General features: G+C 48.3%; 1 protein-coding gene across 5 annotated transcripts in view; it reads left to right on the top strand.

Annotated features, from left to right (window-relative positions):
• The window catches only part of USP19 (ubiquitin specific peptidase 19), a 28,293-nt gene extending 5,797 nt beyond the window's left edge, over window positions 1-22,496 (top strand). For 2 of the 5 annotated variants that reach the window (XM_036738036.1, XM_036738037.1), the window contains exons 7-27: window positions 15-252; window positions 490-646; window positions 739-810; window positions 1,077-1,192; window positions 1,573-1,787; window positions 1,883-2,078; window positions 2,180-2,313; window positions 2,772-2,930; window positions 3,011-3,121; window positions 4,703-4,813; window positions 4,931-5,032; window positions 11,634-11,774; window positions 11,916-12,034; window positions 12,306-12,443; window positions 12,545-12,873; window positions 13,542-13,652; window positions 13,779-13,995; window positions 17,721-17,873; window positions 18,210-18,373; window positions 19,115-19,293; window positions 21,025-21,622. In XM_036738036.1, the coding sequence (XP_036593931.1) occupies window positions 15-252; window positions 490-646; window positions 739-810; window positions 1,077-1,192; window positions 1,573-1,787; window positions 1,883-2,078; window positions 2,180-2,313; window positions 2,772-2,930; window positions 3,011-3,121; window positions 4,703-4,813; window positions 4,931-5,032; window positions 11,634-11,774; window positions 11,916-12,034; window positions 12,306-12,443; window positions 12,545-12,873; window positions 13,542-13,652; window positions 13,779-13,995; window positions 17,721-17,873; window positions 18,210-18,373; window positions 19,115-19,293; window positions 21,025-21,252 (3,390 nt within the window). In that variant the 3' untranslated portion in view covers window positions 21,253-21,622. Of the gene's footprint in view, window positions 1-14; window positions 253-489; window positions 647-738; window positions 811-1,076; window positions 1,193-1,572; window positions 1,788-1,882; window positions 2,079-2,179; window positions 2,314-2,771; window positions 2,931-3,010; window positions 3,122-4,702; window positions 4,814-4,930; window positions 5,033-11,633; window positions 11,775-11,915; window positions 12,035-12,305; window positions 12,444-12,544; window positions 12,874-13,541; window positions 13,653-13,778; window positions 13,996-17,720; window positions 17,874-18,209; window positions 18,374-19,114; window positions 19,294-21,024; window positions 21,623-21,854 lie in introns of those variants that run through there. The other 3 variants (XM_036738038.1, XM_036738041.1, XM_036738039.1) reach the window with 3 other exon arrangements.
• The last annotated feature ends 1,217 nt before the right edge of the window (window positions 22,497-23,713 follow it).

Genomic DNA, 23,713 nt, shown 5'->3' with positions numbered 1-23,713 from the left:
TTCCCCATGAACAGCCTGTTTCAGCAGAGCCTGAAGCATCTGTTGGGAGGCCACAGCAGCCATCCCTGATGGCTCATCATACTCAACAGTCCAGTCAAGAGGAAAATCAGGCCCCTTCTCTAGAGGATACCCTGGAAGGGGAGAAGATACCCCACCAGAATGAGATGGCCTGCCCAGCCCTCCCCCAGGGTAGAGAAGGGGACCAGAAAGAGGAGGAGGCAGCGACGGCAACTTTGGAAACTACAGCTGAGGGTATGGGTGAGACATCTTGGGAGTTGGCTCAGGGGCGTGTGGACACAGGTGACTTGAGATAACGATTGAGGAAGAGTAATGTTCAGAGTGGCTCTTAACTTTTGTGGGGACTCAGTTGTAACAGCCTGCAAGGAACTTAATTTTGACCTGAGAGGATGAGGGTAGAATTTGGTGGTGATCATGATAGTGGTTGGCAAAGAAAGTCTGTGGCAAGTCTAACTATGGGGGTCTGCACAGAGCCAGAGCCCATGGTGAGCCTGACATTTGTGAAGAATGACTCCTATGAGAAGGGTCCAGATTCAGTGGTTGTACATGTCTATGTAAAGGAGATCTGCCGCAAGACTTCTCGAGTGCTGTTTCGTGAACAAGACTTCACCCTTGTTTTCCAGACCAGGTGGGTCTGTGTGGGTGGCTGAGGGAAGCAGTCAGTGACAGGGAAATAAGAGGGACATAGACAGACCCCCTCTTATCTTGATGCCTTTCCAGTGATGTGAACTTTCTGCGGCTGCACCCAGACTGTGGACCACATACTATCTTCCGATGGCAGGTGAAACTCAGGTATAGTCTCACCCACCCCAGATACCCTCTTTTTTTCAGGATGGGCTGGACTGAGGATTAATGTATCCAGGACCCCTGATTTGGCATTTTGATGGAGCTTCCAACTTCCAACCTCACTCCTGTCTCTACCCCAGGGGTTGAGGGGCCTTTGAGAGGGTGGAAGAGGCATGGGAACAGTGATGTTAGGACTGGTATTGCCTGGTACTTGGGTGAGACTGGGCAGCTGAGGGGATATCTACAGACCTCACCTTTTGTTTGTGGAACAGGAACATGATTCAACCAGAGCAGTGTGTGTATCACTTCACATCCTCACGAATTGACATCTGCCTCAGGAAGCGGCAGAGTCAGCGCTGGGGTGGCCTTGAGGCCCCAGCCACACGAGGTCTGCACCCCGAGCTCCCCTCGTGTCTCCCCTGCCCTTCCCACAGCTCTCCTTATATGTCTCCTCAAGTGTTCAGCCTAGGTTGCTCTTCTCTGTCAGTTTTCCTTCTGTCCCTTACCTCCAAGTTGATTTCTCCTGTATCTCCATCTTAGTTCTGTGTACTGTCATCCTTCCCACTTGGCTTTCTCTCCCCCATTGAATTGCCACCTTCTTTCCCTTACTTTCTCTTGTGTCCCCTCATCAGCTTCTGTAACTGTTGTAAATCCTGCCCTTTGTGTCAGGCAGCTGGGGAACAGGGTCTTCCTGGCTATTGTGAAAGATCTTGCTCCCCTCCCCTCCATATGCTGCTAACCACCAGCCCCCCATTCCCCCTTTTTAAGGTGCAGTGGGTGGTGCAAAGGTTGCCATGCCGACAGGCCCAACCCCCCTGGATGCAGCCCCACCTGGTGGCTCCCCTCTGGCCAGCCAGGAAGAAGCTCGAGTTGGGGAGAAGGAGAAGGTGAAGGCCCGGACTGAAGAATCAGGGCTAGACAGTGTGGCAGCCCGCTCTCCCCCGGAACATGTGGCCCTGAAGCCAGAGCCCCCCCTTGCCTCAGTGAGTAAGAGACCGGATGGTGGTAGTGGGTGAGTGGCAGCCGTGCAGCTTTGAGATCCTCCATGCTCACCACACTGTTCGTTTACCCTTCACAGCCCAAGCCTACTTGCATGGTCCCCCCCATGCCTCACAGCCCCATGAGCAGTGAGAGTGTGGAAGAGGAGGAGGAAGAAGAGAAGAAGGTGTGCTTGCCTGGTTTCACAGGCCTTGTCAATTTGGGCAATACCTGCTTCATGAATAGTGTCATCCAGTCCCTGTCCAATACCCGAGAGCTGCGAGACTACTTCCATGGTGAGGCCAAGCTAAGGAGAAGGCTGAGGTGTGGGGGTTGTTGGGCCCTGTTTGCTCTGCTTCACAGTCGTCCTCTCATTCTTCTTTCCTGGTGTTTCTAGATCGTTCTTTTGAGGCAGAGATCAACTACAGCAATCCTCTGGGCACAGGGGGACGACTGGCCATTGGCTTTGCAGTGTTGTTGCGAGCACTGTGGAAGGGCACCCACCACGCCTTTCAGCCTTCCAAGCTGAAGGTGAGCTCTCCCACGTCCTGATCTCTCTGGCCTCGAAGTGGTCTGCCCCCACCCGCACACAAAAGAGCCCCAGGAGAGGCTCTGCTCTCCCAGTCACTAGTTGTGTGACTTAAGGCAAAGGCTGTATAAAGGTCAGGTATTGTCATGACTATTTTCCCATTTAGCTTTGGTTTAACCCTGTGTGTTGGCAGTGAGATTGTGCGTATTGTCTCATGTTAACACACAGTATGATGCATGACAAAGAAGGCTGGGCTTAGAATCAGGAAAATTGGGTCTGAATCCTGAGTCTGCAGCTTAGTAGCTTTTTGACCCTAGACAAGTCACTTCCCTGTCTGAGCCTTAGTTTCCTCATCCGTAGAATGAATGGGGATAATAACCTGTGCCCCAGCTCCCTTGGAGGGGAGGGCTTTGTCATTCTGAAAGTAATGGAGAAATGAAGTTTGTGTTTCTTTCCCTAGGCTATTGTGGCGAGCAAGGCCAGCCAGTTCACTGGCTATGCTCAGCATGATGCTCAGGAGTTCATGGCCTTCCTATTGGATGGCCTGCATGAGGACCTGAACCGAATCCAGAATAAACCCTACACAGAGACCGTGGACTCTGATGGACGTCCCGATGAAGTGAGTGTGCTTGGAGAATAGGTAGGGAATAACCTTGAGAGGCCCTATGGCTGAATGCTCTCCTCTCTGCTCCTCTCCAGGTGGTTGCTCAGGAGGCTTGGCAACGGCACAAAATGAGGAACGACTCGTTCATTGTGGATCTGTTTCACGGACAGTACAAGTCAAAGCTTGTGTGCCCTGTGTGTTCCAAGGTGGGCAGGGTTCCCCAAAAAGCCTAGAGTAGGGGATTGAGATCAGTCTGACCAGAATCAATCAGCCATTGAAGTATTTTACTTTAGGCTGCTCTGTGCCCAACCCAGTGCTCACCTGCACTATGGAGAGGTAGAAGGAAACTCAGCCCACCCGGATTTGAAGTCAGAGTACTCTCTACTTAGGACCTGTCTTTCTGAATTTGGGCGAGTCTCCAGGCCTGAGTTTCCCCCTTTGTAAAATGGGAAGTGTTTGCCTCTTCACAGAGGTGATGGACTCAAGATATAGAATGAGACATGCATTTTCAGCACAGCCAGTACAGGAATTTTTGCTTAACTGTGCATATACAAGGGTTTTGGTTTTTTCTCCTCCCCACCCCCAAGTGGGAGGAGTTGGAATGAAAAGACTTAATGTTTTTTGATTGAAAAAAAGTTTTAAAAGTTTTGTGGGAGTAAAAAAAATGTAAAATAAGAAACATGAGAGTTGTTAACTCCTTTAGATATCATCTGACATCTAAGGTTCAGTGATCCTGAAAGATTGGAGAGATCACCATGGCCCAGTCATCTGTGAAACCTTCACAGAGAAGATAGAACAGACAAGAGTTCATAAATAATGTATAATATTTTGACTAGGCAGAGAGAGGAAGGCATCATTAGGCTGTAGAGTTGAAAGGAGCCTTAAAGGTCATCTTGTCCCACCCCCTCATTTGACTGGAGAAGAAACAGCCCTAGAGGTCCAGTGTCTTGCCTAAGTATGTGAGGAGCAAGTACAGGGTTTAAATTCAACCCCTGCTCCTCTGACTCCAAATCCAAGGCTCTAACCCATGTTACGTCTGGGTGGGAAGAACAGCAGAAGAGTTTGGAGGCAGAAATCAGCCGGTGAGTGGGCGGGGAGGGGAATGAGGAAAGCAGGTCTGCTGGCACAAAGGGGGAGAGACAGGAAGAGCTGAGGTGGGCCCACACGGCGCAGAGCCTCCAGTGCCTGGCCATGGGGGAGTCAACACTGCAGTGCCTTAGGAGCCGGCCATTGGAATTGTGATGCCATGCACAGGCTGTATGTGACCTTTGAAAAGGCAGCCCACCTCTCTGGGGACTACAGAGTGCCACAGTACACTGAGCACTGGGCCTCAAGACACTCGTGAGCTGTGTGACCCTGGATAAAGTGCTAACCTGTCTGCCACAGTTTCCTCATGTATAGAATGGGGATCGTAATAGCCCCTAACTTCCAGGGCTTCTGTGAGAATCAAGTGAGATAATAATTGTAAAGCACTTAGCATGGTTCTTCCCACCTAGTAAGCACTATATAAGTGTTAGCTAGTGCTGTTATCATCTCTGGGCTTCATTTTACTCTCTGTAAACTAAGGGCATTTGACTAGATGACCTCCTGATTTCCTTCTCTGTCCTAAATCCATTGATTCTGAGATCTTGGATTCCTGAGTCAAGGAATTCCATTTAGGAAGAGTAGTTTGGGTACGCAGGAGAGACAGGGAAGATACGCTCATTCTCAAGCACACAGCAACTTCTGTGACTCGGTGTAGAAGGTGAGAGCTTCTTTGTTCATTGATATTTGCTGGGTGGTTTCAGGTCTCCATCACTTTCGACCCATTCCTGTACCTGCCTGTCCCCCTGCCTCAGAAACAGAAAGTGCTCACCGTGTACTACTTTGCCAAGGAGCCACACAAGAAGCCTGTCAAGGTGAGCAGCCCCTGTACCGCTGTGCTGGGACCCAGAGCCTGCAGCCTTCTTCCCTCATCCCAGCCATGCTGCCTTCTGTCCCCTTCCATCCCTGACTCTAGTATTCTTTCCTTGTAGTTCCTGGTGAGCATCAGCAAAGAAAACTCCAGTGCTATGGAGGTGCTCGATTCCCTGGCCCAAAGTGTTCATGTGAAGCCTGAGAGCCTTCGGCTAGCTGAGGTTCGATCTAAAGAACCCCTCCCCTCTTCCCCAGTAATCCTTATCCCCAAGTTAATACCCCTCCCCTTCCCCCAAGGTATTCCTTTTCTCCATTTTAGTAATATGTTTGGATATTTCCATTTCAATTTGGGACTAGGAGCTCTGAGGTTAGCAATTTGTGATTGCCATCATGAGCATCCCTTATGTTTCTCAAATAGGATGCAAACTACAACAGTTAAAACTATTATTTCCACAGCAGTTCTGTGAGGTGTCACTTATAATCCTCATTTTAAAGATAAGAAAACTGAGATCTATTAATTGTGATTTGCCCATAGTCACACAGTTAATAAATGTTTAGAATCTGGATTTAAACCCAGTTCTTAATAGTGTGATTAGTGGGTATAAAGAACAATCCCAAGAAAGAAGATAGGGGACAGGACCCTACGACTTCTGACATATATAAAGAAAGAATGAAAAAACATCTAATGGACTGAGTACTAGAGGAGTGGTTGTGGGGGGGCGGAGGGTGCGATAGAAGTCAATTCACAGAATCATAGATGCTTGCTTAGGACTGGAAGAGATCACAGCTGCCATACCGTCCATCCCCCATATGTGAAAGGAATCCTCAAGATAGTTTAATTGACAGATTGACAAGTGGTCATCCAGACTCTGCTTGAAGACATCCGGAAGGGTGGAGGGGTGCTAACGTTTCCCTATTCCCGGAAGCCGTGTCCCTTTTAATGGGCTCCATATGGCATTCCCTTTTTGGATTGACCACGTCACCTTGCTGTCCTGTTGAGCTTGCAGTCCCCCAAAATCCTAGATCTTTTTCGGAACCCTGTCTGTCTCTTGCTAATGTCCCCCATATTGTACTTAAAAAGTTGATTTCTTTTCTGCTTGGGTGTAAAGCTTTACATTTATCCCTGTTGAATTTCGTCTTAACTAAAATCAGCCCAGTGCTCTAGTTTGGGGGGGGCCTTCATTTTTTGTGGCACGGACCCCTTGGCAGTCTGGCAAAGCCTGTGGACTCCTTTTCAAAAAAGCTATTTTGTTGCATACATTCATAATGGAGGGAAATATTTCAGTTGGAGGTTAATTGAAATAAAGGTGCCATTTTTTTTCTCGTCTGAAGTCACAGACCCCCTGAAATCCATCCCCAAGGGGCCCGTTGACCCGAAAAGTTAATAACTCCTGCTTTATCCAGTCCAAGACGTCCTGGGATCCTGATGCTATTACCTGCCGTGCAGTTGGTGGACTGCCAGCTCTGTGCCATCTGCAGACTGGATGAGCGCATATGTGCCTTTGTTCAGGCCGCTGGTGAGACCTTTGGTCCCCGGGTCGTGCGCGAAGCCTCCTGACACACTGGCATCAACACCTACTGAAGCCGTCTAATTGTATTATCATTCATCCACATCTCATCCTCCTCCGTGAGAATGATAGGAGACACTTGACCAAAGCTTTACTAAGATTCAGGCAGACTGTCCGCCCCTCCCCCATCTCTTAGCATGGTGCTCTTGTTTAAGAGTCCGGCATCCCCCCGTCCTTGTGAGTCCAGGCTGGATCTTCATGATTGCCGCTTGCTTTTCTCTCTAGATATTTGCCAGCCATCTATTTAATGATCAATCTAGACTTTTCCCAGGAATAGAAGACAAGCTTCTTGGTTTATAATTTGCCTTTTTTTTTTTAATTGGAAAATTGGCCCTTTTCTAGTCTCGTGAAACCTTGGCCATTTCCCGTGATCTCTTTAAGGGTTCTCTTAGAGGCTCGATATTCACTTCTGCCTCTGCTGTCAGGACCTGGGACTGTAATCCACCTGGGCCAGGAGGCCAGAATTATTCAGGGGCAGCTCAGTGCTGTCTCATGGTCCACTGCCTTGCCGATCTTAGGTATTGGTTGGCTCTCCGCTGCTGCTCATCTCTTTTCTCTTCTCTCACTAGGAAGGTTGTTCCCTTTTACAAAGGAAACAAAATCAAGAGAAAATAAACTAAGAATTCAGTATCCTTTTCTCTGTTATCAGGTATAATTGGCCCATTCCCCTCATGTAAAGGTCTTGTTCTTTCTTTGATTTTCCATTTTCTCAGAAAATAGAAGACCCTTTTTCGATGTCTTTAGCTTCCCTCAGTTCCATTTCTTTCTATGGGACTATTGTGTACTTTTCTATTCCTTTCTTGCTGTTTTCCCTTGTTTCCACCTTTGGTATATGTCTTTTTAAAATCTATGTTGCTTAGAGAGTTCCCTGTGCGTCCACAGGATCTGTCTCTTCAGAAAAGTCCTGCGTTTCCTTCTCATGGGAATTATTTCCCTTTGTGTCCTCAGAACTTCATTCTCGAGCATCCTGTTCTGCCTGGGTCCTAGGATCCTACCTGAATTGTGTGAAATCTGCTTTCCTAAAATCTGTAGTTCATGTCAGTCTGTGCCCTGATTTCTTCTCTATCACAAATTCTCAGACAGAGTAGTCATTTCCTTCCATGATTCACCTAATACCCAGCCCAGCAAACAGTCCCTCCTTGTTGGTAAAAATGGATCTGGAATAACATATCCTCATGTTGGTTCCTTTGACTTTTGAAGACTGAAGTTACCACTAATGCAAACCAAGAAATTATTAACAGCTTTCTTTTTGTCAGAGAGCTCCAGGAGATGTCTGGATCATTGAAGGTCCCTGACGTTGCTAGGATTTAGAGCTGCAAAAGAAATCGAGACCATCCAGTCCAACTCCCTCATTATAGATGGAATCGAAGCATAGAGAGAAGAAGAGGCTTCCTTTTACTGACTCTTACCTGATCAAGGCCACAAGCGTAGTTTCTGGCCTAGGATTCGAAGCTGAGTTCTGTGGACCACAAATCCCAAACCTCTTACCACAAGAACACAGTGTTTCAGATGCAGAACAGTGGTTGCCGCTTTTAAAGAATAGTGTGTTTTGGTCATCCAAAAAAAAAATGCAGAAGCTGAGAAAGACTTGAGGACACTATCATCAACTCTCTAAAGGCAGCAGCCCAGAAACCTAGCTCCCCAGGCACCCCTGCACATTTCCAGCAAGGGTCTGAGTCTGTGGCAGCCTTTGTGATCTCAGCTGACTTCTTACTGAAGATAAACTAGTTTTTCGTATGAAAGGCTCCACCAGAAAATGGCAGGTTTCTTCTTCTCAGGTCATACGCTATCTTGGGGACCTTCATTTTTCTGGATTTGGCTTAAGAATTTCCATGTCCTCGTGAAAATGTGTTTTAGCTTCTCCATACTTTCTGTCTTTTGACGTAGAACAGAGATACTCAGTTCCTGTCATTATCTGCAGTGCCTACTATGACTGATGTTGACTGCTTGGGTTTCCCAAGCCCTCCACTCATCCCACTTAGTGCCACCCCATCTTTGCCAGCAGGTCTAATATCAGGGTAACTCTCAGACCACAGAGGAGAAAGAGCCCTGGCCTTGTAGTCAGAGAGACCTTATTCCAGAACTCAGTTCTGCTTAACTGTTTGTGTAACCTTAGGCAAGTCATTTACCTTCATTAGATCTTGGTTTCCTCCCTTGTAAAGTGAGGAAGTTGGACCAGATGATCTCCAAGGAACCTTTAGACCCTTGATAGCTTAAAGATTCTGTGATCCTATGCCTTCCAATTGGTAAAAGACATGTTTGTTCATTCCAGTATTTTGATTTTTGATTGACAGGGTCTAGTTAGTAGTGGATCATCCTCAGCCTTTCTGTGCCCATAAAATCCAGCTGGGTAGACTTAGAAATCCAAGAATCTTGGCTTGTGGCTGCTATGGACTGTATTTTGTGAATGTGATTCAGAAGAAAAGAAGGTCCATTTTTTTATTCTTATTTTTACAGTGAGAAATAAAGCATTAATCACACAGTCTTCTCTTATGTCATGGTCCCATGGACCATGGTAGGTCTGGAAACTTAAATTTCTTAACTTGATCTCTAGAGCAGGTAGGACATGGATCCCTAGAGGGTGTCCAAGTAAGGGCAGTAAAGGTATTGGAGACCATACCAGCCCAGGGTTGGTAATGTTTAATTTGGAGAAGAGAAGATTTGGACTATATGTGATCATTGTCTGCAGGTTTTTGAAAGGCTAATGTGTAGAAAACAGATGAGACTTATTGCTCGGCTTAGAAAGCATGAGTAGGAGCAATGGGTAGGAGTTTCCGGGAGGCAGATTTTGGCTCCACACGGAATTCCTTGACGGGTAGAATGAATTGCTGCTGGAATTAGTGGGCAATTTCCTGTCGTCAGATGTCTTCAAATAGAAGCAGGATATTCGTTTCTTAGGAATATTGTAGGTGCAGTTCATCCTCAGGTATAGTTTTGACTTAAATGGTTTCTCAGGTTCCTCAGCTCTGGGATTATGTGGTTGTATCCTTGAATTTGCAACTGGGTAGTTTTCTTTCCTATACGTTCCCACTAGTCTTTCCCTGGTGTTTCATTTCTGAACTTTTATCTATTCTTTTCTCGTGTAAATAGACCAATGAAGACATACTATTGTGACATGTATAGTGTGATAGGGTAGAAAGGAAAGAAGGAGTGGATATCAGGGATGTCCAGTTAGAGAGGCAATGAGAGAAAAGGGTAGAAAAGTATTTAGGGGTTGAAAGTCTGTCGCCAAGGCCAAAGCCTGAGTTTGAGGTTAGAGATGAATGAAAGTTTAACATTTACTGATAGGTAAAAGGCCTGGTAGCCAAGGACAAAAGTACCTTGGACTGATAGATATCAGTCAGGCCTCACTGCCAAAGCTAGATGTCCTCCGTGATGTCACTTCACTGAGGTTGAGGGGAGGTTGTTGATACCATAGGTCTAAGCTAATATGAACTCAAGGAACTGACTCTACTGTACTATACCTCAGCTCTCTAGCAGAGTAGGGATAGACTAGAGGAAGGCAGACACACCAGCATGCTATTGTCATGCTATTGAAGTGATAAGGACCATGCTCCAAGATGGTGGCAGTGTCAGAGGAGAAAAGGGGACAGATCTAAGAGATGTTATGAAGGCAAAATGACAGGACTTTGACAGCTGATTGATTTATAGGAGATGAGAGAAAGTAAGGAGTTGAGGATGACATCTAGATTGTGAGCCTGAGTGACTGGGATGGTGGTACCCTTGACAGGAATAGGAAAGCTAGAAAGAGGAAAAGGGAAGGGAAAAATTAATGAGTTCAGTTTTGGACATGTTGAGTTTAGATGTCTATGGGACATCTAGTTTGAAATATCTGATAGGTAGTTGGAGATGTGAGACTGAAGGTCAGAGAGGTTAAGGATGGACCAGTAGATCTGAGAAATAATAATTGAATCCATGGAAGCTGATGAGAACAAGTAAAATAGTGTAGAAAGAAAAGAGAAGGGGCCCAGGCCAGAACCTGGGGACCCCTACAGTTCTTGGGTATAACCTAGATCAAGGTCTGACTACCAAAGGAAGCAGAAGGAATGGACAGCTAGGAGAACTCTGAGAGAGGAATGAGTACCACAGAAACCTAGAGAAGAGTATCAAAGAGAAGTTAATGGGAGCATGACACAAGAAGTGTATTAGAGAGATGAAGAACAGAATGCTGTATTTTGAAGAGAAAGGTCTCTCCTTGTGTCAGTTATTAGTGATTCTTCCTTTCCCCACACTTCCCCCTGAGGATTAGGTCATAACGGCTTCTTGGATGTGGGGTTTGAAGTGATTTTTAAAGCTTCTGTTGGAATTCAGGCATGCCAGTGACATCATATACCATATAACTCCATCATCCACAAAATGAGTTTGACTTGACTCTCACCGTGGAGTACCTTCTATCTCCCATTGCGTTTGTAGGATTTAGAACTGAATGTGATCTTTGAGATCATTTAATTGTGACCTAGAGAGGGGAAGGTTAAATGTTATCCCAGTTATGCAGGTTGTAAATAGAAGACATTCAAATCCAGGGATCATGCTCTCGCTCTCTGCTGCCTTCCCACCCCATTCTGCCCTGGGAATTAGCCAGCCACGAGACTGTGGAACTTACCCAGGCCCATGACCCTTTGGATGCATTAGGAGCAGCGCAAGACAGGAAGCAACCCTGTGTAGTGGAGAGTTCACCGGAAGCCCTGCTAGCTGTGTGACATGGGCCATTTAGCTTTCTGTAAAATGGAGGTAACCTTTGCACTACCAACCTCAGAAGATGGTTGTGGGAAGAAATTGTTCGGTAAACTTTGAAGCATTATGGAAATATGACCCACTTTTATAATGTTTGGGCTGCAAAAAGAATCCCAGCTTTCAGCTTCAAATTAAATGAGAAATTACCAGCCGATTTTCCAACAGATATTTGCTCCTCTTTGAGACTCCTCATTCTCTGTTCCTCTTCTTCCCTCTCCCTCCTCCCCCCTTTTCCTCTTCCTCTCCATCTCCCCTCTCTGTCTTCTCTCTTCCTCTCTTTTCCCCCTCCACTTCTTTTTCTTCTTCCTCTTCCTCCTTTTCTCTCTCCTCAATCCATGTCTTCCTACTTCCCTCCTCCTTTCTCTTTTCTCCTGGAAGTCCCTGGAATCCCTGAGTCTGAGCTCCATCCTGTCCATATTCCTAGGGGCAATCAGGGATTTGCCTTGCCCCACACTAGTAGCTTTGGGGAAAGGGTGTAGGGTTGCTGAATGAAACCTTTGTGCTTTTGCCCTTGAACCAGGTGATTAAGAACCGATTTCACCGTGTATTCCTGCCATCCCACTCACTGGACACCGTCTCTCCCACTGATCTGCTCCTTTGCTTTGAAGTGCTGTCCCCAGAGCTGGCTAAGGAGCGGGTGGTAGTCCTTCAGGTGCAGCAGGTTGGTTTGCCCACTACCCAGTTAGAAGGAAAGGGAGGGCATTAAAAATCTAATTGGAAAGAAAAGAAAGGACGATATATTGGGACTTTGCATCCACAAGTGGGCCTGGCTGAGGACAGGATCTTGTGTATCCTTTTCCAGCGTCCTCAGGTGCCCAGCATCCCCATTGCCAAGTGTGCTGCCTGCCAGAAGAAGCAGCAGTCTGAAGACGAGAAATTGAAGCGTTGTACCCGCTGTTACCGTGTCGGCTACTGCAACCAGTAAGGCAGCCCTCTACCCCCACCTGGCCCTCACCCAGCCCCCTTCCATCCACTGCTGGCCTTGGTTGTCTGAACACAGTTGCCCCCTGGGCCTTCCCAGAGGTGATACTTCCCACTGAGCCTAGGGCTTCTGCTTCTGTTATTCATCCAAGAGATGTCTGGAATTAGTCACATTCATTTCCCCCTTCCCCCCCACCCCCCCAGAGTTACCCTTTTCCCTCCCTGGGTAAATGAGGCTGAACCACCCAGAATTGTCCTATTCTTTTCATAGGGTTTGTCAGAAGACTCACTGGCCAGATCACAAAGGCCTATGCCGGCCAGAGAATATTGGCTTCCCCTTCTTCATCAGCGTCCCTGAGTCTCGCCTCACCTATGCTCGCCTTGCCCAGCTGCTAGAGGGCTATGCTCGGTGAGTACAACTGTTCTAGCAGGGATTGGGTGGGAGGAGATGGGAGCAAGGCCTTTTGGACTGATGAATTTTGAATTTTTTTTCTCACACCCTCTCTTCAGGTACTCAGTGAGCGTTTTCCAGCCACCCTTCCAATTAGGCCGTGTTTCCCCAGAACAAAGCCCCCAGGTGCTAAGCAGCTCTACACCTCCTTTGCCGAGCACTTTGGAGGCAGGGGGTGGGGACCGGGACTTAAGACCCTCACCAGAATCCCAGGTGTCCCCTACAGTGGCTGAGCTTGGTGACACAGGTGCCTCAAGGAGCCGGGCGCCCCCTGATCGGGGTTCTGTGCCCAATCTTGACACAAGCCTCTCAGAGTCAACAGTCTGCATGCCCAGCGAGGGGGGATTTTCTAAGGAGTCTGCTGGGGAGAGGTTGCTCAGGCCTGAAGGTAAGAGACTCATGAGTAAGACGAACTGAATTCCATGGCCATAGGAGAGGAGAAATGATTTCCTCATTTGAGAGAAGGATCTTCTTGATTACTAAAGATAAATACCACCTTAGGGTAAGCTCAGGAAGCACTTAATGGAGGGAAGCATCACTTGGATTACATCTCAAAGGAAAGGAAGTTAGCAGATGAATTTCAGTGGGTAGGAAGAGATGGGGAAAAGAGTCTGTTTTAGACATGGGGATAATATGAAAAAATTGCCCTGAGAAGGGAAAGGGTAGGATGAGGATAGAGGTACAGCCTTGTTTGGATGGAACATAGAATAAGAGAGAATGGTATAAGTATGAATAGGTAGGTTGGACCTAAATTCTGAAAGGAGTTCAATGCCAAAATCAGCAGTTTATACTTGAGGAAGCAGTGGGGAGACATTCAAGCTTTTTGAGTGAATAGGTGACAGGCACAATGGTAGTAATGCATTACGAAGGTAATTCAGATAACCTCTGCAGGTGAGTTTGAAGGATGGAGATAGCTAAGAGAAAATGGTAGTAGCCCAAACTCAGTTGTAGTGGAAGCTGAAAGGAGTGAGGCTGAGCCCTAATGAATCCTGGGGTCCCAGAGGTGAAGCATTGGGCTGGGGGTTCTTGTTTCTGATATGTGTTATTTCTTGATAGCTGCTGTCCCAGGCTACCAGCACCCAGCTGAGGTCCTGAGCGCCCATCCACCCCCATTTTTTATCAACAAAATCGATGCCACCAATAAGGAACAAAAGCTGGAAGACAAAGGTGCCTATGGCTTCAAAATAGACCTGGGGGTTGGGAAGAAGATGGGGAGCAAACAAGGCAGAGACTGTGGGTCCTGGTGAAGATAGGGAAAGTAAGAAGGTATATGCAAAACCTCTCCCTCTATAGGTGAATCTCCCCTGGAGCTGGGTGATGACTGCAGCCTGGCCTTGGTGTGGAAGAACAATGAACGGCTGAAGGAGTTTGTGCTCGTTGGCTCCAAAGAGCTTGAGTGTGTGGAAGACCCCAGCTCGGCCAGTGAGGCAGCCAGGGCTGGCCACTTTACTCTGGAGCAATGTCTCAATCTCTTCACCAAGCCTGAGGTGCTAGCCCCAGAAGAAGCCTGGTAAGGGTGGGAAGGTATTGATGGTTTGGAAACTCCAGGGCCAGAGTGGCTGAACTGAAAGGGAGTCTTAGAACATAGAACACAATGTTAGAACAGAAAACACAGACTGTCACAGCTGGAAAAAACTGTATATAGAACATGAATGGCAGAAATAGAAAGGAGCTTAGAAGAGCACAGAATATGCACTGGGAGGGAACTCAGAACAGAAAATAGCTGGAAGAGACAATAGAACACAGAACATTTGTATTGAAAGGGACCTTAAAGCTGTCATAATGTGGAAGGAAACTTAGAAATTATCTAAACCAACCTCTTGATTTTATAGATAGGGAAACTAAGGAGGAGATAGGACTTGCCCAGGCTTATACATCTGGCTCGTAGCTGAGCCAGGACCAGAGCCCAGGCCTCTGGAATTATATTTGTCCAATCCCTCTGATCCATCCTACAGACAGCTGCAAAAGTAATTTTCTAAAAACCTAAGTCTGACCCACTCAAACTCCAGTGGCTTCCTATTCCTACTCCTGTTTGGCATTTAAAGCCATTCACAACATGGTTCGTTCCTGAAGTCCCAGTCTGCTTACATACCACTCTTCATACATTCTGCAATCCAGCTGTTGTGGCCTATGAGCTGCTCCTCACACAGGAGGCTCCATCCCTTATTAATGGCTATCCCTCATGGCTCAGAATTCAAGACAGAGCTCAGGTGATACCTTCCTAAGGAGGTCCTTGGGGCTAGTGCTTTCCCATCCAAGGGTTATCATGTATGTATCTGCTCCTCTGTGCTTTGAGGAGTATCTGAATCTCCCTTCTCTAGCAAGTGTTCTGAGGGAAGGAGCTCTCTCTGGGCTGGACTACCCAAGGACCCACACACCTTATACTCCTCCCTTCAAGAGTGCATCCAGAGCAGCAGGTTGGCAGGGGATCCTGAGGGACACCTGACCTGCTATAGACAGCCTGGTGGTCAGAGGAAAAATGGGAAGTTTCTGATCATTTGAAGGCATAGAAAAAATAGCTTTTCCAGTGGGATAGTTATGGGAGTAGGCAAGGTGGAGCAAAATGTGGCTTAAAAAATGGATCATGTCATTTAGAACTATAAGAGACCATAGAATCTTATTGTACTGATGAGAAAATTTTGGCTCAGAGAAGGAAAGGTGACAAAGGGCATAGCAGAAATTGGAACACTTTATTTCAAGGGTGGCTCCGGCAAGCCTGGGCAGTCCTTCATTTTGAGTTCATTTTATGTACTACTCTGCATTAGCACCAGCCACCATTGCCCTGGTGGTTAAGAGGACAAAGCATTTCCTTCACGATGACCTGAGGAAGGTGAGAGTTCAAGGGTTATCATGTCCATTTTAAAGATGAGGAAAGAGCCTGGAGAGGTACCTCGACTTGTGGCTACACAGCTAATGAATTTCAGAGCTGGGAGTTGAGCCAGTGTCCCCCCACTCAGCTGAGCTGAAGTCATTTTAAGTTTGGAAACACAAAGCACGTCATATATATGGTATATCTACAGAATAGAGAAAGATGGTGGGGAACGAAAAAGGGGGTCGGCCTAGAGATCTTGCCCGGTCCAGGTGTGATGTGATGGGAAGACTTGAGTACTCACCTCTCCCAGCTGCTGGGAGAATCAGATGAGATGTGGGGTAGGAAGCAATGGAGCAGGCCACAAACATCCATTGAGTGCTTGCTTACTCTGTGCCAGGCATTGGCCCAAGGTCAGGGCATCCAGAGACCAGAGCGAGGAGACTCTGCCCTCAGAGAACCCTGTTCTAATGGGCTACATATGCAGGGATATGCAAGATTTGTACAAAGTAGACACGTGGTAACCTTGGATGGGAAAGCACCAGCCCCAAAGACCTCCTTAAGAAGGTGTCACCTGAGCTGTATCTTGAATTCTAAGCCATGAGGGATAGCCATTAATAAGGAATGGAGCCTCCTATATGAGGAGCAGCTCATAGGCCACAACAGCTGGATTGAAGAATGTGTGGAGGAAGAGTGGTATGTAAGCAGACTGGGACTTCAGGAACGAACCATGTTGTGAATGGCTTTAAATGCCAAACAGGAGTAGGAATAGGAAGCCACTGGAGTTTGAGTGGGTCAGACTTAGGTTTTTAGAAAATTACTTTTGCAGCTGTCTGCAGGATGAATTGGATGGGGGAGAGATCTGAGACAGGGCAATGGTTAGGTTTGGGGTGATGAGAGTCTGAACCAGGGTGGTGGCTGTGTGAGTAGGGAGGATGGAAATGACAGAAGTTGGTCATTGAGCGAGGGGAGAGGAGGTGACACAAAGGTTTCAGACTTGGGTCTTCTTCACAGTGTTAGGGAAGTTCTGGAGAGGAGTGATTTTAGTGGTAAAGACAAGGTCTGGCCTGGATGAGTTTGAAAGCTGTGGAATGTCCAGGAGACAGTTGATGAGCTGAGACAGGGCCTTGGAGGAGAGCTCCAGGGAGTGTGACGAAGAAGTGTGATCTGGCATAATCAGACAGGGAGGAGAAGCAGCAGAGCAGTGTCACAGAAGCCAGAGCTTAGGAAGAGTTGCTCGGGAGGGCCAGAAACCAAGGACGATGAGTGAGGACTGAGCAAAGGCTAGTGGGGTTGTCAATGAAGAGAACACGGTAGATTTGCAGAGAGCAGTTTCTCTTAGAGGAAGCAGTCAGAAGGTAAATTGCGAGAATTTAAAATAGAGAAAAGAGGAAGCCAGGGCACTAAATGTCAAGGAGTTTAGCCAGTGAGAAGATATCTGTCTGATGGGCCTATAACTAGGGGGTGTGTGTAGGATCCAGTAAGGTTTTTTAAGGATAGCAGAGACTTGGAGGTGTTTATAGGCACCAGAGAAGGACCTAGTAGATAAGAGATGAAATCTGCTGGGGGAGATAGATTAGGATGGAATCAAGGGTTGGCACTGGCAGTAGGGGCCACCTTTTCTTTCAAGACTAGAGTTAAGGAAGAGATGTAGGGGATGATGTCAGGGGAATGGGAAATGAAAAGAGAAGAAGGAACTTGAAGCCAATGGCTGTGATTTTATTTATTTATTGTTTGGAGGGTAGTGAAGTATGAGGTGAGGTCCTTAGCTGAGAGAGTGGGAAGCAGGATTAGAAGCTGGAGGAGAGAAGAGGTTTGGAACAGCCAGTGTGGAGAGCGAGATAGCAGATCAGTCAAAAGGATCGCCTTGCTTCAGTGAGGGACCAGTTGAGATCAGGTCACGTGAGCCCAGACAGCCTGGTTTTGTGCTTTTCTCCACTTACATTCAGGAACATGTGACTGGAAATGAAGGAGGCAGAAGGTGGAAGTAATCCAGGGTTGGAGCTGCTTATTTTGCCCACCTTAAAGTATACTACAAATACTGTGAATGGTGGCTCCTGTTCTGTCTGCAGTATCAGCCTGCCCAGAGGAAAATTAGGGAAAATTTTTAAGTTGTGAAAGGGAGAGTTATTTCCCATACGTTTTCTTTTCTAGGCTTTCATTTCTTTAATCAAGAGGAAAACTCATTTGAGTCAAGTGTTAGAGGGCAATATGGAAACGGAACTTGTAGAAAGAGCATTGGACTGGTTGGTCTCACTTCCATGCCCCTGGGCAAAGCCTGTCTTCTCTCTGAGTCTCTTTCTTCTAAAGTACAGTAAGGGAGTTGAGCTTTTAGTGACCTCTAACACGCTATGATCCTGCGGTTGTAGGACACACATTGCCCACCCCATTATGGCTGTAAATACTCAATGTCTGCCTCTTCGCAGGTACTGTCCCAAGTGTAAGCAACACAGAGAGGCTTCCAAGCAGCTGATGCTGTGGCGCCTTCCAAATGTGCTCATCATCCAGCTGAAGCGCTTCTCCTTTCGAAGCTTCATATGGAGGGATAAAATCAATGACATGGTGGAATTCCCGCTCAGGTGAGGAACCTTGGGGCACACATGGGGCAAGACAGAATCCCAGCCCTCACTCGCACAGAATGGGGAAGTCTGTTGTTGAAGGAGCAGACAGCACAGGGACAAATTGTGCCTTGCATGTAGTACATATTTACCAGGTATTTTAATGGATGGTGCATGGACAGAAATAGCAAAATGTGGCATATTGGCCACGACCAAAGAGCCTCTGCTGGCTCTGGGTCATGAGAGAATAAAGAAAAAGGTCAGTTTTGGTAGCTCTTCTGGGAATGATCTGAGAAATCTCCCAGCTGGTCCTTATCATTTCTTGGGATCATGGCAACCTCTTTTCTACCAACCTAGGAACCTTGACTTGAGCAAGTTTTGCATAGGCCAGAAGGATGACCGGCAACTTCCAACCTATGACCTGTATGCAGTTATCAACCACTACGGGGGCATGATTGGGGGCCACTACACCGCTTACGCTCGCCTGCCTAGTGACAAGAACAGCCAGCGGAGTGACGTGGGTGAGAGAGTATCTTGTCCCCTAAGGAGAAGGCCCCCCCAAAAGTGGTCCAAGCAAGGGTTTGAACAGGTCCCCTGGAATAGTTTAGAACTTCCATCGTCCTCCATTCATCTCCCCCAAGCCTTGATGTTTTGGTGCTTTATGGGACCTTGGCCTCAGCTTTCAGGGGGGTTTTTGTTGTTGTTTGGTCTTGTCCAACTCTTCTTGACCCCATTTAGGGTTTTCTTGACACAGATACTGGAGGGGTTTGCCATCTCCTTCTCTAGCTCATTTTACAGGAAACTTGAGGCAAAGAGAGTGAAGTGACTTGCCCAGGGTCACACAGCTAGTAAGTGTCTGAGGCTGGATTTAAACTCAGGTCTTCCTGACTCCAGGCCCATCTTTCTATCCACTGCTTCACCTGGCTCCTTCAGTTTTTAGCAAACCTGTATTTCCATTACATGACTTCTTTTACAGGTCTCTTGCCCCTCTTGCCCCTCTAAGTGAACCAGATTCCGTGGTTCCCATTTAGGCTCATTCAGAGCCTAAGTGCCCTTGCCTGGTCTTTGCTGCAGCAAAGAAAAAGGAATGGCATCTCCCAGAAGTCTGACAAGTCCTTTAGAAAGTGAAAGTGAATCAGAGCAGGGATAAGAAACTGCTTTTCTCATATCCTGGGGAAAGGCATTGGAGGTGGGTCTTGCTTTCTTTGTTCTGGGATGTGTCTACTCCAAGTCACTCCTCTTTGTTCTTCCACACCCCAAAGGCTGGAGACTATTTGATGACAGCACAGTGACCACAGTAGATGAAAGCCAGGTAGTGACCCGCTATGCCTATGTCCTCTTCTATCGTCGGCGAAACTCTCCTGTGGAGAGGCCTCCAAGGGCCCCTTCTGCTGAACACCACCCTGATCTGGGCCCAGCTACTGAGGCGGCCACCAGCCAGGTGAGAGGGGAACCTGCATGATGTGAGGGGTTGCGTGTGGGGTACTTAAATACTTGAGGTCAGGAGAAGGAGATGGAAGGGAATATGATGACCACATCATTCCTTTTCTTGCCCTGCTTCTTGGTGGGTGGAGTGCTTGGGGTCTGATGCAGTGACATCTGCTGTGGGGTTCTCTATTGAGCTTTGGTACCTGATTCACAGACAAAGCCCCTCTCATTTCATCTTTTCCTGGCCTATCTTCCCAGTTCCATCCATGCCCTCCCTGTTGGCATTGGGCAGTAGAGGCTTCTTTGCATCCCTGATGGGGCTAAGGGACCTAGGTTCTGTGTCCACTGTACGCTCCAGTGAGCCCTTGAATATGCTGCAAACGTGGGGATTTGGCCATAGAGGAAAGCAGGACTTGTGAGGAGCCTAGGCACCCAATAGCCCTGGTCCCCAGCAGGGCAGCCAGTCCACTCATGCGCCCACGCTGACACACCAGACATGCAAATGCACATTTTCTCCCTGACCATATTGACCCAGGGAGATTGCTCCCAGATGGAGGAAGGCCTTCTGGAACTAAGTTACTCCAGTCCTTTCAGACTCTCAGTCTTAGACGCTCATATGTGTCCAGCCTCTGCTGGAGCACTTCTACTTGATGTGTTCATCATGTGTTCTCCTGCACGCGCGCACACACACACACACATTGTTCAAATACTAGTGCACACACACGCCGCTCACACTGATTCCCTTTGTTCAGAGGTGAGTACCTGCTTTCCTTACCCTGAGTATTGCTCCTTAAGGCTGAGCCTTCTGGGGTTGACATCCTTCAGCCCCATGGAGCTCAGCCTCCAGGAGAAGTTGCCTCAGTCCACAGGCCCTGAAGCCAGAGCTCTAAGGAATAGAGATGCTGTGATCATGGGAGGCCTTGGGCTTTCTCCCTCTCCCTCCCACTGAGGGGATCTATCTGAGCTCTCTGTTGTGGGAGGCACCAGCCTTCTGCCTGAACCCACCACCTCTGCCATCGACACATTGCCACTTCTGACAGCATGTGGGTATAGTGGGCATAATCTGTCCTTCAACTCGATCCGTCAACTCTGCTCTCCACCTCCTCCCTCACTGGGCTGGGCTCCATGGGAATGCCAGGGGACCATCCCCTCTCACCAAGCCTGGCACACAGGAGAAACTTCAGATGTGGGCAGAACAAGAATTCTCTACCTGAAGAGACCAGTGATAGGCCAAGGCCATTGGAGCTTTGGCTTATGGGGGAAAGAAAACCACGCTGTGATTGTTTAAGCCCTGCAAGTGCATGGGGCAGAGCTGCGCTGTGATTGGCTGACCAAGTTATCTGGGTCAGGGAAGAAAAGCTATGGTGTGCTGGGATGTCTCCTGTGAGCAAGACTCCTTTCATCCAGAGAACTGGGCAGTGATTTACTGGATCCTTTTTGATCCTGGGGGCTGGAAAGCTGAACTCTGATTGACTGTCTGAGTGAGACACGTTGTGCTGGAGAAAGTCATGCCAGGACTGCCCTGTGCCCCTTTGAAATTCACCTCAGATGATCACTACAGTTGGCTACCACCTACCTTCTGACTGCTTGACCCTGGGACTGCAGGTGGACAGCCCCAGCACCCGTTCCTGGGGTGGCCAGGGTGGGGCTCAGGGCTTTGGGGGGTGGGGACACCAGGGGCCACATCCCATCCTGTCCTGTCTTCCCGCTCCCTGGTGCTGACTCAAGTTTCCGCACATCGCAGGCTTCCCGGATCTGGCAGGAGCTGGAAGCAGAGGAAGAGCTGGGGCCAGAGGCCTCAGGACGCCTGGGCCACTGGGGGCCCCGAGGCTGGGCAGCCCCACCAAGGCGGGCCCCTGACGCACCAGATGAGGGCTGCCTCCGCTACTTCGTCCTGGGCACCATGGCTGCCCTGGTGGCACTCGTCCTCAATGTGTTCTATCCACTGGTGTCCCAGAGCCGATGGAGATGAGTTGCCTGCCTGTAGGCTGGCCCCTCTGGGGAGTGGATTTGGACCCCAATGTGAACTCAGGGCCCTGGCTGTGTTGTGCACACTCATGTCTCAGGGCTGCCTGCCAGCCTTCCCTTAGGAGAGAATAGGCTTCTGCCCAGCCACTTCCTCACGCCTCAGACCCTGAGATATGTCCCTGGGCCACTTGCCTGCTGGGCCCCACCTTTAGCCCCAGGCCATAAGCATAAACCTGAGGTTACTGGGATCCTCTTCTCCCTTCTTGCCTTCCATCTATGAGGCCCAGCCCCAGGTCCTTTCCCTTTCCATGCCCCCTCTTCCCAAGCTACTTTCCTGTATTTAATGTATCAATAAAGTGAAATTGTTCCAGGCTCAGTGTCTTATCTCCTCCCTCTGGTACCTCTTACTGCGTCTTTTCCCCATGCGCGCCTAATGTCCCCAAAATGTACTAGAGTACCCCCACAAATTCATGTGAGCCCGGATTGTTCACTGGTGGGAGGGGGAGGGCCCACACCTTAGGGAAGGAAGAGGATCCTGGGTACTGTTGGAGGGGGAGGGGTTGCCCCCTCCATACTGCCCCTCCCAGCATTATGTTCCATTTACAGGGAATGGGCCCTGCGCCCTTCACGCCTGGTCTGGACCCTGAGGGGGGCCCCCCGATGACGCCCGCAGAGCTGTTCCCCCGCCCCACGGAGCGCCCCACCCCTACCTACAGCAACATGGAGGAAGTCGACTAGCAGGTCCCTGGGTGGGGGGGCCCTGGGTGGGGGGAGGGTGGATCTAGCAGGGCTTTCTGGCTTTGGCCTTCTCCTATGCCAAGCACCTTGTTCACCCTCAGCTTTCCCCCTCCTTAGCTCCTAACAGCTTCCCTCAGCCTTTTCCCTCCTCTAACCGGGACCCAGGCTCCATTTGGGGGATGGAGGTGGGAGGGAGCTGAAGGGTTTGGGGCTTCTGTGGCAGTGCCTTGGCTGTCTGCAGTCGGCCTGCACGTCTCGAATGTCCACACACTCACACACACACACACACACACACACCAGCCCCCCCAAATAAGACCCTGGATTCTTCCCTGGCTCTGAGCCCAGCCCCTGGTGCCCTCTGTGTTTAATTTCTCTCAGTTGTACTTTCAGTTCTTTCCGATTTGCATTTTAATTTTATTCAAAATATTGTAATTTTTTTGCATTTGGGAAGTGATTGCTGCTGTTTAAATATATTTTAAACAATAAATAAGTAAACCTCAATTATTGTAACCTCTGTGGAGGCTGCATTTGGCCCCGCCCATCCCCACCAGGGACCACCTGGTCCTACCTCCTCCTAAGCTTCTCCCACAGCTGTCTTTTCCCCTCTATTCATCCAGCATCTTTGGGGCCAGAATGGAAGAGAAGACATGGATGACCCCACCTTTTAGGGATGAGGGGGGAGGCAGGTGGGTGCACTGCATATATATGCTGATATACCTATAACATTTTGTACAGTGCCTCATGTGAGCCCCACTTTACAGGTGAGAAGAGAAGTTCATAGAGGTTAGATGAGATTTGGCAATTTATCATATAATTAGTGTGGCAGGTGACGTTTGAACCACATCATTCAGTGGTCTGCAATTTTTTTGTTTGAAAAAGATCCTCATACTCAGAAAGTTTGAGACCCACTGCTCTCATTCCCTAACCTTATGGATGAAAAACAGACAGAGAGAAATCAAGCCACTCGTTCAAAGTAATCCGAGTAGGAGAAGGGAAGGGGGAACAAGCATTTACGAAGCATTTGCTGCATGCCAGGCACTGGGCTAATAAGCTCTGTACAGGAGTGATTTTATTTTACTAGAAGCAGGATCAAGCTCCATCCCTAGCCCTTGATCCCAAAACCAGATCTCAGGCCAGGCGTCTCAGACAGTGTGTGGGGAAGGATCGGAGGAGCTCCAAGTGTGGAAGTATGTGTTCATTGTAGCATCTTATCTGAGACTCATCAGATTTAGAATGGAGAGGGACTTTAATATCTTCTAGTTCGTTTTCCCTCACAGGGAAATAGTCCCAGACAAAGAAAAGACTGTCCACGATCACACAGGTAGCGTTGAGCCCCAGATCTCTGGACTCCAAATCTGGTGGGGTTTTTGTAGTTTATCTAGTTCTACTTTCCACCCTGGAAGCTAGGTGGTGCCATAATGCACAGAGCTCTAGGCCTGGAGTCAGGATGATTCATCTTTCTGGGTTCAAATGTGGCCCTTGGCAAGTCACTTCACCCTGTTTGCCTCAGTTTCCTCATCTGCAAAGTGAGCGGGAGAAGGAAATGGTGAATTACTGCAGTATCTTTGCCAAGAAAACCCCAAATGGGGTCACAGAGTTGGACGTGCCTGAGATGACTGAACGCCACCACCTCCATCTTCCATCCTATGAAGGAATCTTCCGTGCACATCTTTCCTTACAGCAGCAGGACCTCATGGGAAGAGCAATGATTTAGTCAGAAGACCCAG

Source organism: Trichosurus vulpecula, chromosome 9 (assembly GCF_011100635.1).
Source record: "Trichosurus vulpecula isolate mTriVul1 chromosome 9, mTriVul1.pri, whole genome shotgun sequence".
Lineage (NCBI taxonomy): Eukaryota > Metazoa > Chordata > Mammalia > Diprotodontia > Phalangeridae > Trichosurus > Trichosurus vulpecula.
The sequence above is the reverse complement of the archived record's forward strand: the minus strand, read 5'-3'. Positions and strand labels throughout refer to the sequence as shown.